Source organism: Zingiber officinale, chromosome 1B (genome assembly GCF_018446385.1).
Source record: "Zingiber officinale cultivar Zhangliang chromosome 1B, Zo_v1.1, whole genome shotgun sequence".
NCBI classification, from domain to species: domain Eukaryota; kingdom Viridiplantae; phylum Streptophyta; class Magnoliopsida; order Zingiberales; family Zingiberaceae; genus Zingiber; species Zingiber officinale.
This window is the reverse complement of record NC_055986.1, coordinates 110,474,745-110,488,513: the sequence shown is the minus strand read 5'-3', so window position 1 is coordinate 110,488,513 and position 13,769 is coordinate 110,474,745. Positions and strand designations below refer to the sequence as shown.

Sequence of the window (13,769 nt, the reverse complement as noted above, 5' to 3'; positions counted from 1 at the left end):
GTCAAAAGTTATGACCACAAAATTGAGCTCGCCACCACTCGGAAGAACACCGCCATCGTTGATCTGGAAAAGAAGAATGTGGAAGCCCGAGCTCTGCAACAACGTTTGAATGAGCTGGCCGAGCTACTAGAAGGGGAGCAGAAGGGCCGTTCGGAGGAGATGACCAAACTCAAGGACGATTTGAAGGCCTTGCAGGAGGCTCTTGATGCTTCTCGTGCCGCCTTCAAAGAGTACCAAGAGGTGAAGCCGGGCTGCGTCGCGGCCTTGAGGCAAAACTACATCCGCTCGGCGGAGTTTGTGGAGAAGGTGTGCGACCGGCTGGTCATCACCTTCGAGTTGGCCATCACCGCCACAGCGGACTATCTGAAGTCCAAGGGTCAGCTCCCCGAGTCCATGGTCATCCCTGCTACGGAGCATGCGACGCTTCTCACCACTATCCCAAAGCATATTTTTGACTTCCTTGAATGAAGTATTTTCAGTAATTCTTCCAACCGGCTAGACTTTAATTTTCATGCGGCGTTTGTAACTTTTAAATGCTAATTTTAAATGAATGCCCACTCTTTCTGCGTTAGCCTTTCCTTTCGAGTGCTCCTTTTAACTATGCCGACCGGTCGCTAGACCTTTTTCCCGCAGGGAATTTCTTAATTTTACCGATCGGCTAAACGACCTCCCACTATGCCTGGGACTTCTGAGTTTGTCGCTGGGGTGTTTGTCTTTACTGTGCCGATCGGTCAAATGACTTTCCATTTTTCATGGGTTTTCTGCTTCGCTGCTCGACGGTCTTCCGACCGGAGGGTTTATAGTCGTCGGTTCAACTCTAAGATTTAACGTCGCTGCTCGACGGTCTTTCGGGCGGAGGGTTTATAGTCGCCGGTTCGACTCTAAGATTTAACGTCGCTGCTCGACGGTCTTCCGGTCGGAGGATTTATAGTCGCCGGTTCGACTCTAAGATTTAACGTCGCTGCTCGACGGTCTTCCGTTCGGAGGGTTTATAGTTGCCGGTTCGACTCTAAGATTTAACGTCGCTGCTCGACGGTCTTCAGGCCGGAGGGTTTATAGTCGTCGGTTCGACTCTAAGATTTAACGTCGCTGCTCGACGGTCTTTCGGTCGGAGGATTTATAGTCGCCGGTTCGACTCTAAGATTTAACGTCGCTGCTCGACGGTCTTCAGGCCGGAGGGTTTATAGTCGCCGGTTCGACTCTAAGATTTAACGTCGCTGCTCGACGGTCTTCCGGCCGGAGGGTTTATAGTCGCCGGTTCGACTCTAAGATTTAACGTCGCTGCTCGACGGTCTTCAGGCCGGAGGATTTATAGTCGCCGGTTCGACTCTAAGATTTAACGTCGCTACTCGACGGTCTTCAGGACGGAGGGTTTATAATCGCCGGTTCGACTCTAAGATTTAACGTCGCTGCTCGACGGTCTTCAACAATGAGCTTTTAGCTCGGATAATGTACGCCCGACCGATCGGCCCAGGGTCTTCGACATCGAGCCTGTGGCTCGGATAATATACGCCCGGCCGAACGGCACGGGGTCTTCGCCATCGAGCCTGTGGCTCGGATAATATACGCCCGGCCGAACGACACGGGATCTTCGACATTGAGCCTGTGGCTTGGATAATATATGCCCGGCCGAACGGCACGGGGTCTTCGACATCGAGCCTGTGGCTCGGATAATATACGCCCGACCGAACGACATGGGGTCTTTGCCACGCCTTCATGCAGCTACCCGCTTGGCGCACAATGCTCATGCCTTTGCTTTGTTCTTATAACTTTCATTCCTGCATCCAAAAGATACAGCCGAACGGAATATTCATAAAATATATTACACCGGCGCACCTTTCATCCGGCCCGATAGGGCTGGAGGTGGTTTGCGCTCCATGGTCTCTTTAGCCGTCATCCATCCTCATCCTCCAAGTAGTAGGCTCCCGATTGGAGCTTCTCGACGACTTTGGAGGGTCCTGCCCAGGGAGCCTCCAGCTTGCCTACGTCCCCGGCCGGCTTCACTTTTTTCCAGACCAAGCCACCCACCTGGAATGCTCGGGGAATCACGCGGCGGTTGTAGTTCTGCTTCATTCTTTGCCTGTAGGCCATCAGCCGGACGGACGCTTTGGCTCGCTCCTCATCGATCAAGTCTCGACTCGCGGCACTTTCCGAGCGGACTTGGCTTCGGCTCGGACTATCTCCACATAGCATCTTCGAGCTGCCAGCTGGTCTCCCCGCACCTCCCCTACTTGATCTTCCACCGGGAACTTGATCTTCTGGCAGAAGGTAGAGACGACCGCCCGGAACTCGTTGAGAGCCGGTCGCCCCAAGATAACGTTGTACGCAGAAGGAGCATCAACCACGATGAAGCTGGTGGTCCTTGTCCTTCTGAGCGGCTCTTCTCCCAACGAGATAGCCAGCCGGACCTGGCCGACCGGCAAGACTTCGTTCCCAGTGAACCCGTATAGGGGGGGTTGTCATTGGCAGTAGTTCAGCTCGGTCGATTTGCAGTTGGTCGAAGACCTTCTTGAATATTATGTTGACCGAGCTGCCTGTGTCAATGAAAATACGGTGAATACTATAGTTAGCTATTACCGCTCGAATGATCAGGGCGTCATCGTGTGAGACTTCGACCCCCTCGAGGTCCCTAGGCCCGAAGCTGATCTCGGGTCCGCTCGCCCTCTCTTGGTTGCAGCCGACCGCATGTATCCTTAGCTGCCTTGCGTGTGCCTTTCTGGCTCTGTTGGAGTCTCCTCCGGTCGGGCCTCCTGCAATGATGTTGATCTCGCCTCGAGATGCGTTGCCTCTATTCTCCTCCTCCCGAGCGGATGGTCGAGGTCGTTCATGCGACGCCCGATGGTGTGCTCCGGGCTGCTGATGATGATGCCGCTCGGGGGATCTCCTTTCTATTCTTTGAATGGGGCTCCGTTGTCGATGTCGCCGGTCTGGTGAAGGTGATCGGCGACGGTAGCTCTTTGGCGCAGGATGAGTGATGGGAGGGAGGCTCCGACAGTCGCGGGTGTTGTGAGTAGCTAACTGATGGAGTGAACAAAACATCGGGATCCATACCTTCCCCTTAAGCTTGGGCCGATCAACTGCTACTTGCTGGACGGCGTGTGGCCGAGTGTGCTGATGAGGACGGGCGACTTCGGCTCGCGGTCCTCTGGGGGGCTGGTGGCTGACGGGTTGCTTTCGCTTGGCGGAAGCTGATTGGTCATTCAGGGCTTCATTTCTTCTCGCCGCCTGGGCTTCCTCCACATTGATATACTCGTTGGCCTTATGCAGCATGTGGTCGTAGTCCCAAGGCGGCTTCCGGATGAGCGAGCGGAAGAAATCACCATCCACGAGCCCTTGCGTGAACGCGTTCATCATTGTTTCCGAGGTGACCGTTGGAATGCCCATGGCCACCTGGTTGAAGAGTTGGATGTAAGCTCGGAGCGATTCCCTCGCGCCTTGCTTGATGGCGAATAGATTGACACTGGTTTTCTGGTGGTGCCTGCTGCTCGCAAAATGATGGAGGAACGCCGTTCGAAATTCTTTGAAACTTGTGATAGATCCGTCTGGCAGCCTCTGGAACCACCGATGCGCCGATCCCGAAAGGGTGGTGAGGAACACTCGGCACTTCACACCATCTGTGTATTGATGCAGCGTGTCAGTGCTGTCGAACTTACCCAGATGGTCGTCTGGGTCGTTTGTCCCGTTGTATTCCCTGATCGCAGGGGGCACATAATGCTTCGGCAGGGGATCACGCAGGATGACATCTGAGAATTGTCGATTGATCCGCTCGAGTGACGCGTCCATTCGGGGCGCTTTTCCTTTTCTGACGTCCCGGACGGGTGCTTCGTCCGATGAAGATCCTTTGTCCTGATTAGCTTGCACGACCTCCGAGGGCGTCTGGAACAAAGCCCTATGAAAAGGTATCGGGGCGGGTGGCGCCCCCATCTGGGTGCCAGTTGGTCCCTTATTTTGCCCCCATATTGAGAGCTGCTCCGGCTGCTCTTCGGGTGGCGCTCGGCCCCCCGATGTTGATGTCGCCTGCTGCGCTGCCCGCTCGGCCTGAGCTTTCTGCTGCTGCTCCACGATTTTTGCTACCCGCGCTTGGATGAGCACTTCGAGCTACTCAGGAGAGAGCGTTACCAGAAGTTGACGTCCAGCTTCTTCCATCTTCTAGGCTCGGATTCAGGTGCGTTCCCATAGACGGTGCCAATTTGATCCTGTCCGAGCGCTGAGTCGACGGACGCTAGGGATGTGGCACGCTCCGCTATCTCCGATGGTGGTGTAGATCTCCTACGAACCTGCAAAGAAGTTGAGCCGGGAAGGGTTTCCTGGTGACGACCCTCCGACGCTCAAGTCAGGCAACGAGAAATGAGAGAGGTAGCGTAACTGTGACTACAGTGAGGATTCCACATACCTTCGTCGACGTCTGGGGGTCCTTATATAGGACCCCGGGGAAGCACGGGCAAACTTCTCGATGCATGCACGCTTCCCCAAATATACCTTAACGAGCCCATGTCAGAAAAGTACCCATGACGCCATTCCGCAATCGTCCGAGCATATCCCGGATGTGACGGTGGAAGCTTCCACCGTATGATCCTGTGTACGGCTCGGCCGCCAACCCTGCTGCCTATCGGCGGCAGATGTCTCGAGGATGATATTATCCTTTGTCTCCTTTGTCTTCTTGCGCCTCCTGTCTGTTCCAGGGTTCGGCCGTTCGGTAGACATATCACTTCTGCCTCAGTTGTAGGTATCAGTCCGACTGGGAGGACTCCCGGTCGTATGCTCGGATGAGATTGCTCCTGCCTGTCTTTGTTGCCTTGTGCCCCGGCCGAACGGACAGCCTGCTCGGCCCTGAAACATTTTTACCTTGAGCATCGGAAACCCGACCTCTAGTCAGGTTGTCTTTCATTTGGCTCGGGGGATTCGTGGCCGGTCGACCCTCTCAGTCCGGTCGGTTGGGAGGCCGATCGGCCTTCTCAGTCCGGTCGGTCGGGTCTCAGGGTTGAATCTCTTGTCCTTTGACCTCCACGTGTCGTTGACCTTCCGCCAACGAGGGTCCCCCGTCCTTACCACCGGATCTTTTAGAATTCCTTGGATACAAATTTTAACCAATAAGAGCTCTTCAAAATACTTAGTACAACTTTAAAAATAAAATAAAAAGTTTTTTCTTCACCCTTGAGATTTCTATAGACTTCAAATCGTCGTAATTGTTATGAATAAGTCATTCCTCTTCTCGCTCCTCAATTTTGATTATTTCTTTGATCTTAAAGGCCCTGTCCTTGTTCAACCTCTCAGCGGCCTGCATCAACCTCTTAGCATGCATTTCATGCGAAGTTGAGAGTCCTCTGAAGCATTTTGTCGAGTGCTCTCGCCATGGTTCGTCGGAACAGAAGTGGAACAGCTAGAACGAGCATTCCGACATGGGAACACGGAACACCTCATGCCATTCCAAAGTTCCGGTAAATAATTTGGCTTACTTTGAAACAATGTTCTCCGACGTTATAACTACAAAAGAATGGATCAGAACAACAAAAATGGAACGACAACCGCTTGTAGCATTTTTCTCAGGCCGCGGCAGGCTACCGACATAAATTTTATTCCGGTTGCTCGTGATGGGAAAGAATGAGAAGTGTCATCCGGTGAAGCCTACGGTGCGTCTGAAAGGAGGAAAACAAACAGAATTTTTTTTTGAGGTGACCGGTGATGCTTCCGTCAGCTACTCGCGAGCAGGTCGAAGTCAAAGTCGATTTGTACGGTCGCGTTGTGCCTATAGAGAAGAGAAACTTGAGACATTAGGTTTTAATATAAAATATATATTAATAAATCAAATTAATTCTCAACTTAATTAATAGATAATTTAATAAAGTCTAATGAAACTAGACCTAAAAATATTTTATAAAATTTATTTAAATTTTAAAAATTCCTAAATAAATTTTATTATATTTATATTTTTTATTTTAATAATATTATTGCAATAATAAATGGAATGTGAAATGATGTTTATAAATTTTCTTTTCCGTAAATTCATAAATTTTTATAAAATTTATAAATATTTATAAAAAGTTTACATAAAATTCGTCTCACAAGTCCAACTGTATAAGATTTATAGAAGTAATAAAAATTTATCAATTTTTATAAAAATCTATTATTAAAAAAAAAGTTAAAAATTATTCAACCACTTGATTGAATACACCCGCAAGTGATTTGGGTCCGGACTTTAGCTAAGTGCTCCGTAATCGGAGGATTTTATCTCAACGCCCTGTTCCAGTCCACTTACCAAATCGATGTCAAAATAACAGCGAGTGCTCCGCCCCTTGCTCCGCCGCATATTGCAATCATGCTTCGCTTGTTCAGTCCATTTGATAGTGTCGCCTCACGGCGTTCACCGTTGCATCTCTCTTGTTCCGATCCAATCGCCGCCCCCTTCCCTAAGCGAGCGGCAGCGAGAGCGACGGCGGTCGTCGCCATGAGCAGCGGCAAGGTCGTGTGCGTCACCGGAGCCTCCGGTTACATTGCTTCCTGGCTTGTCAAGTTCCTTCTGCAGCGTGGATACACCGTACGCGCCACCGTCCGCGACCCTGGTCAGTTTTCGATTGCACCTCAGATCTTTCCTATCAATGTTTTCAGATAATCCACTCTTCATTGGGGTGTCCAAGACTAGATTTTTTATTTATTTCGTAGCTCTGTCCAATTCCCTGAGAAAGGGATCGTGTTCGTGATCAGTGCTTTGGGGCCAGTTTTGAGAAATTGCTAAGGAAAACAAGTTGGTGGAAATGAAATGTGATTCCTTGGAGGGAAAGAAGAGGTAGGGAAAGTTTAGATTTTCTAAAATTAATTGCTTAAAGATATGGAAAGATTGATTAATCTCATAGATTTAGTGAAAAAAATTGGGTCCAAAATCGGACGAAGACGCATAATTAATGCTTTCTCCCAATTTGGACGGAAGCTAAATGGGGTAAAATTGAGAAATCATTCACCTACTTGCCTCCTCCCATTCTGCACAACAGTGGGAAACAACGTATACTATGAGCTTTTCCTTCCATCGAAGAAATTAGAAAACAAATGAAATAGTTTGTAGAGAGTGAAGAAAAGAAAAGAAAAGAAAAGAATTGTATTATCTTAGTATATTCGGTTTTATTTATCTTGTTTATTTCGACGGAATTGATATAAGAAAAATATTAATTTGCCGACGTGTAAATTTTATTGCTGTCCGTTTTCTGTCCAATTTTGAGTGGAAATCAAATAGAAACATGATCAAAGATAAAGTCCTTTTCCCACTTATTTCTGTCCAGTAGGTGTGAAAGAAGGGATATGATATGATGTTTTTCAGCCATCTATAATCTCTTCTAACGCCGTCTACATCTTTAGTTTGGAAGGCGGTAGTGGTCAAATGGTTCATCCTGTCATCCCTGGTTGGTGGTCATCAGTCAGCTATGCCATCAGTATCTGATTAACATCAAGCAGAGTATGTTAGTCGGTTGTCAGGAGAACAATCAACAACTGATTTAGTGATGATCAGTATTGTGTGCCAAGGAAGGGTATAATGTAATGGGTTTTACCACTTCGCTTCCCTCCCTCCTAAATCTACAAATGTTGGTCTGATCAATTTTGGAGGAAAGGAGAGGCTGGGGGACCACTACCTGGTTTCCTGCTTCCATCCACTCAAGTACTATCTGTGTTAATGGACTTCGGTACCAAGATCCAACATGAATACAAATCCAAGTATCTAACACAACTTTTCTAAAATTCTTTTACATGTGATCATTAGAAATATGAGTGTCCACTCAGAGTGTTGGTATTTGTGTGCCAACATCTAACATGAGTATGGAGGGATAGATGAATCATCTAAGCATCCAAAGTGACTATAACAGAATATATGTTGAATTGTTGATTCATGATTTCACACACTTTAATGATGGAATCAAAGATAGTTATGTGTATTTTTGTTTTATGTTTAGCTGATACTAAGAAGACTGAACATTTGCGTTCTTTGGATGGGGCGACTGAGAGGCTTCATTTATTTCAAGCCAACTTGCTCGAGGAGGGCTCCTTTGATGCTGGAACTGAAGGTTGCGATGGTGTTTTTCACACTGCATCTCCTTATTATCATGGAATCACTGATCCACAGGTTTGCATTTGTGTTTTTAAAAAATCAAAGTCTTGTTGTTCTTGGTGGTCTTGAATTTTGCTTTCTTTAGTCACAGTATCAGGTTCTCAAATGTAAGCTGTTTGGTGGTCTTAATCTATTTATTTTGAATCTAATATGCCACCTCTTGCAATGTACATAGCTCTTGACAATTTGTTTGGAAGAATAATGCCTTACAAAATTGGAATTGTACTTCTAAATATTATGTAGATTCAGTTCATATGTTTGGCAAATAAAAGGACAGGAATTAGGGCTCTATCATCTAAAAATCTGTGATTTTGAAATCCGATCAGAATTGTTGATATTTGTGTTTGAGAATTCTCTAAAATTCAAGATACTGAGGACTGTGCAATAGAAAATGGGATACATTTTATTCACTGTAATTCCTTACAGGAAATGTAATCTCATTTCTCACTTAAATTCTAGAGTAAGAATTGGAATTAGTATTTTAGAAATTCTTATCCTATATGGAATTGGAATACAGTTTCACCAGGTATTGATTTAAAACAAGATTATAAGATCTTTTCAAAAAAATATTCACTTAGTTGTGTGGATATACCTTATCAATCACTTCCTGGAATGTTAATCGTATCAGCATTCATATAGGCATTAGGCAGTGCCATAACTCTTGAAGGTGTATACCAGGATATGGCTTGTAAATGTTTATTTATGGTCTCTTAATCCATTGTACTAACTACTCAATATAAATTATTATATATATATTTTTTTCAAAAATGATTTTCTTTGTACAGATTCTATGTTGTTAGGACTTAGGACTGTTATATTTTTTTGCTAGTACACCAAAATGGCACATTTACATATCCACGTGGGCAAAAAAAAAGAATAAAAAACACAAATAGTTGATTCTTGGTTTTGTATGTCATGGTATTATGCTTTGGAGATATCTGCAATTCTTGATGCAGGTCTTACATACCCTTTGTGTCTTACAGTGTTCCTTATTATGTGGCATTTCAGCAAATGACATATACCTATAGTGGTATTGACTTTTCTTTAAGGTTTAACCTTCAGGCTGAGTTAATTGATCCAGCATTGAAAGGGACACTCAACGTATTGGCTTCTTGCAAGAAGTTTTCTATTGAAAGGGTAGTTGTGACATCATCAATGGCTGCTGTTGCATACAATGGTAAACCACGAACTCCTGATGTGGTAGTCAATGAGAGATGGTTTTCAAGTCCTGGGTTTTGTGAACAGGAGAAGGTGACCAAAAGTATTATCTCTGTGCCATAGATTTAAATTTCTTCATTGTCTAAACATTCATTGTTCTCCAGAAAAAAGTATTTACATTTATATTTGGTAACAATTTTCTTGGTATCAGGAAAATCTAATGAGTTTAGTAACTTTACAAGATAAGATATTATCCAAGTCTAATACATGTCTTATTGTAGAATTCTTCTTTTGTTATGTATGTTTTTTAAGATCACTTTCATATTGCATCAGCTATGGTATGTTCTCTCAAAAACCTTGGCCGAGGATGCTGCTTGGAAGTTTGCTAAGGAGAATGCCATGAATATTGTCACAATAAATCCTGCAATGGTTATAGGCCCTCTTCTCCAACCAACACTGAACACAAGCTGCGCAGCAATCCTTAACCTGATAAATGGTATGGAGACTTAATATTTCAAATATGATCCTACTTTTGGACTCTGAACAATCAATTTATCAAAATGCTTACAGCTGGATTTTTTTTCCTTTCCGCTTCTACCAGGGAAACAAAACAAAAAATGTATTTGTTTTTGTTCTTCAATTAACTCTGCTACTCTGTGTATGATGAATTTTGAGGAGTTCTATGATACATCAGTGTTAGGCATGAAAATTTCCAATACGATGTCATGTAAATGCTTGACAAACCATGTCATTCTTTTTCAGAGAACCTTCTCCTTCAATTTTATTTGATCAACTTTTCTAGGCTTCTACAAATTGAAGATTTAGCATCATGTTTATTAATTCTTATATTTCTTACTCCCAAAATAATTATGATATATCCAAGGGCCCATTTTCAATGTTTTCCTGTTTGATGATGATATAGATTAAATTTGTTAATGAGGTCATTTTCTGGTATGCTGATTGATTGTCTCTTAGGTCCTTTTGACAAAAGGCAAAAATCATCATCGTTTCACTAAAATTGAACAAAATTTTGATGATTCTATGATATTCAATCATGAACAACTAGATATTGAGGAAAAAGTTACTATGTATTAGAATTTAGGTCTCATATATCCTTGGAGTACATTGCATGGTGCACATTAGGTAGTTCTCGATGAACAAGCCTAGATATTGTTGCATGGGCCAATGACTATTAGGAACTCATTTTAGAAGTAGACAACAATTACATGGGTTGCGGTATTAGGTGAACATATTAATTGAGTCCTGATCATTTGTGCAATTATCCTTGGTTGCCATAAACTGAAGATCAGAAGTGCCAATTAATGCAAAATAGGAAAGAAGTTGAAGAATCATTCATTCATTTGAGTTGCTGGGCTCACCTGCAACAAATTTTAAATTGATTTTATGATTTGAAAATTTAGAGCCAATTTGATAATTTCTCTTTTGGTGATAAACAAGGGATAATTATAGTCCAGTAGTCTAGCACATTTTATATATTTAGAATATTTATTTTTATATTTTCTTTTGAGTCGATATTAAAAAGTGGCCTAAAGTCCTATAATTCATCATTTTCAACTAATAAAAATCTCAATTTGCTTGTTTCGAGAGAGATTTGCTCATTTTTCTTATGTTGTGCAACATCACCAACCTTTTGTGCCAACCTTGCCTTGCTAACTTGTTATGTCTACAATGTTACATTCCATAGCTTCTTGTAATTTGCAGCTGTTGATGATTTTCTTAAATTCTTTACGTTATTTTCTCAACACAATAAGTTAAATATGTTGAGTAAGAGAATAATACAAAGAACTAACTTGATGGAATTATTGTATGCATAAAAAAAAATTGTCTCTCCGCCTTTGTCGATAGGTAGGTAACTAGTAGTTCTAAATGTATGAATGATATTGTTGTAATGTAACATGAGCAGGAATTGGATAAATCCTGCATACCTCTTTGGTCACGTTCCGCAATTAACAATCTCGTGGAAAGAAGATGCAATTCTCCAAAGGAAATTTGATTGTATATTATTGAATGAATGAGCAAAATAAATGACTAGGGTCAATCTATAGACTATTACAAGAGCCTATTCTTGTAAAAAAAAAAGTACAAATTGTACTAGGTTTTCTAGACTTGGTACAAAAAAATAATAGGCTTTGCAAGGTTTTAAAGCAAAATTTTAAGACAAATGAGATTAATAACTTCATAAAAAATTTAAATTTATATGTTTGACATTGAATTTCTAATATACTCTTGACGAGTTGTTGCCCCTTGGTTGTCCCTTTCAATAAGGAAAAGCTTGTCTTTTTGTGGTTTTCAGCAAACCAAGCTTTGGCTTCATCCTCTGCTTTATATTTAGTTGTCTCTTGTAATGAATAAGGAAATGGTGCAAGTTACTGCAAGCAAGAAGCTTTGTCCATGGCTCACTATGTCTTAAAAGATGGGTGAGATGGTGAGAGTTTTAACATTGAGACTAGATGAGCACGTGTGCAAGTGCAACCTGTAAACAGAAAGTTGAAGTCTTTAGATGTTTCCGCCTAAGGTAGCAAATCTTGTATATTTGAAATTTGCCAATATCGAGTTAAATAAGTTATTGTACCAATTAGATGAGAGAGTGACGTGAAAATGTAGGCCTTTAGATGGGATTGTTTAATTTATTGTGCGTTTTTAGACAACGAGGTGCATCAAATTGTATTATATAGTAATTTGCATTGATGGCAAGCCATCAAATGAATTTTCTGGAGAACCTGCTCCAGAACAGGAGAGTCTTGGTCGTGTGACTCAATCAGTGATCTCATGGTTGCATGCCTTAATTGATGATTTCATTTAGAGATAGATGAAAATCTCTAAAGGAAATCTTGATTGTATTGTCATTGAATCAATAAAGGAAACAAAGGGGCGAGAATTCTTTTAACACCTTTATGAGCCTAGTCTTAAGAGTATAAATAAAGTCTTATCTCTCGTGTACTTTGATTTATTCTTTGGTTAATTATTAAAAACATTAACAGTATGGATTCCTTGCATATAACATTGTGGATTGTTTAGTTTGAGATTTGCATTATTTGATTCATCATTTCTTTCCTACTCTGGCAATTGATTTTCTGAATGATTTGTAGTTGCACAGTTGACTTATCTCTCTCTATTTTGGCATATGCTTTTAGGTTCGCCTACATATTGGAATTCCTCGATTGGGTGGGTAAATGTTAAAGATGTAGCCATGGCACACATTCTGGCATTTGAAATTCCCACAGCCTCTGGAAGATATTGTCTAGTTGAAAGAGTTGCTCACTATTCAGAGGTTGTAAAGACTATACGCAAACTTTATCCTTCCCTTCAGCTACCTGAAAAGTAAGTCACCAAGGGTCTGTTTACTTGAATGGACAATCAAGCGACAGGCGATACATGTAAAGCTTTTATTTGAATCTTCTTTATTTGCTATATTTCCAGGTGTGCTGATGATAAACTCTTTGTGCCAGTATACCAAGTCTCCAAGGATAAGTATAGAAGTTTAGGACTTGATTACATTCCTATCGAAACAAGCATTAAGGAAACCATTGAGAGCTTGAAGGAGAAAAACTTCGTCAAGTTCTGAAGTTCTTCAACAGGCAAAATGAATTGCACTTCCAAGTTGGTGGGAAAACGTAACTGGACTTCATCTTCTTCAAAGACAGACAGAATAAATCACTATTAAAAATAATGGGAAATGGAGAATTTTGTGGTGTAGATAAAAAAAGCCTTTTAAATTATTATTCTTGTAATGCTTATTCAGCAAGCTTTTACTTTATTTCTTTCCTAGAACACAAAGTATATGCATTCCAATAGTTTTGTTGTGAGCTTGGGGCTGTAACTTCTCTCTTATATAGGATTAAGTCTATCCTATTTTGTCCGTGTCACACAGACAATGACCAACAATGTATCTCAGACAGTTCAGTAAATGCAAGTAAAGACAGCTTCTCTACAACAGTGTGATGAGCATCTGATGGAGCTGCCAATCTCTCTTGCAACATACAGCTTTCGATCCCTCCGCAATGGTAATATCTTCTTCTCTAAAGCTGGGTTTCGGAATTTTCTCCCATTTGTGTTGACACTTACTTTGAGTTGGATTCCTGCGAACTACAATTTTCGTAATTGTATCAATGCATGTCGATGCATTTTATATATTGGCACTCTTGTAGCTGTTTTGGTTGTGTTATAATCTTTATTGATAGAGATTGTTAACAGTGTAATATGTTTATGTCCATTAAATGATTTTTTCCCTTTAGTTTTCAATCAATGCACAAGGCATTTTGCATGTATCTTCAGCAAAACTAAAATTAGATGGTGCCAAAATTAAAAAGGCACCCTTAATTATTATTTTTCTTAAAAGAGTAATTTAAAAAAATAATATATATATATATATATATAATTTTGAAAGTACCTTTAGCAATGCTACAATATTATAGTAAGTTTGGCTATATTAAAATAAGAATTGATTAATGTTTGGTCTGAAGATTTTATGTAGCATCAATACTCATCGATTTTTTTT

General features: G+C 42.1%; 1 protein-coding gene across 2 annotated transcripts; it reads left to right on the top strand.

Moving 5' to 3' along the window:
- The first annotated feature begins 6,246 nt into the window (after positions 1-6,246).
- LOC121971847 (phenylacetaldehyde reductase-like) lies at positions 6,247-13,470 on the top strand. 2 transcript variants are annotated; one of them, XR_006109264.1, is made up of 6 exons: positions 6,247-6,560; positions 7,938-8,107; positions 9,155-9,343; positions 9,584-9,746; positions 12,406-12,648; positions 12,721-13,470. XR_006109264.1 is itself a non-coding variant. In XM_042523319.1 (6 exons), the coding sequence occupies exons 1-6, from the start codon at positions 6,317-6,319 to the stop codon at positions 12,834-12,836; spliced, it is 1,098 nt and encodes a 365-aa protein (XP_042379253.1). In that variant the 5' UTR covers positions 6,248-6,316; the 3' UTR covers positions 12,837-13,470. The 2 variants fall into 2 exon arrangements, 1 of the variants encoding a protein (XP_042379253.1); XM_042523319.1 differs by having other exon boundaries at positions 6,248-6,560; positions 12,406-12,592; positions 12,692-13,470.
- The last annotated feature ends 299 nt before the right edge of the window (positions 13,471-13,769 follow it).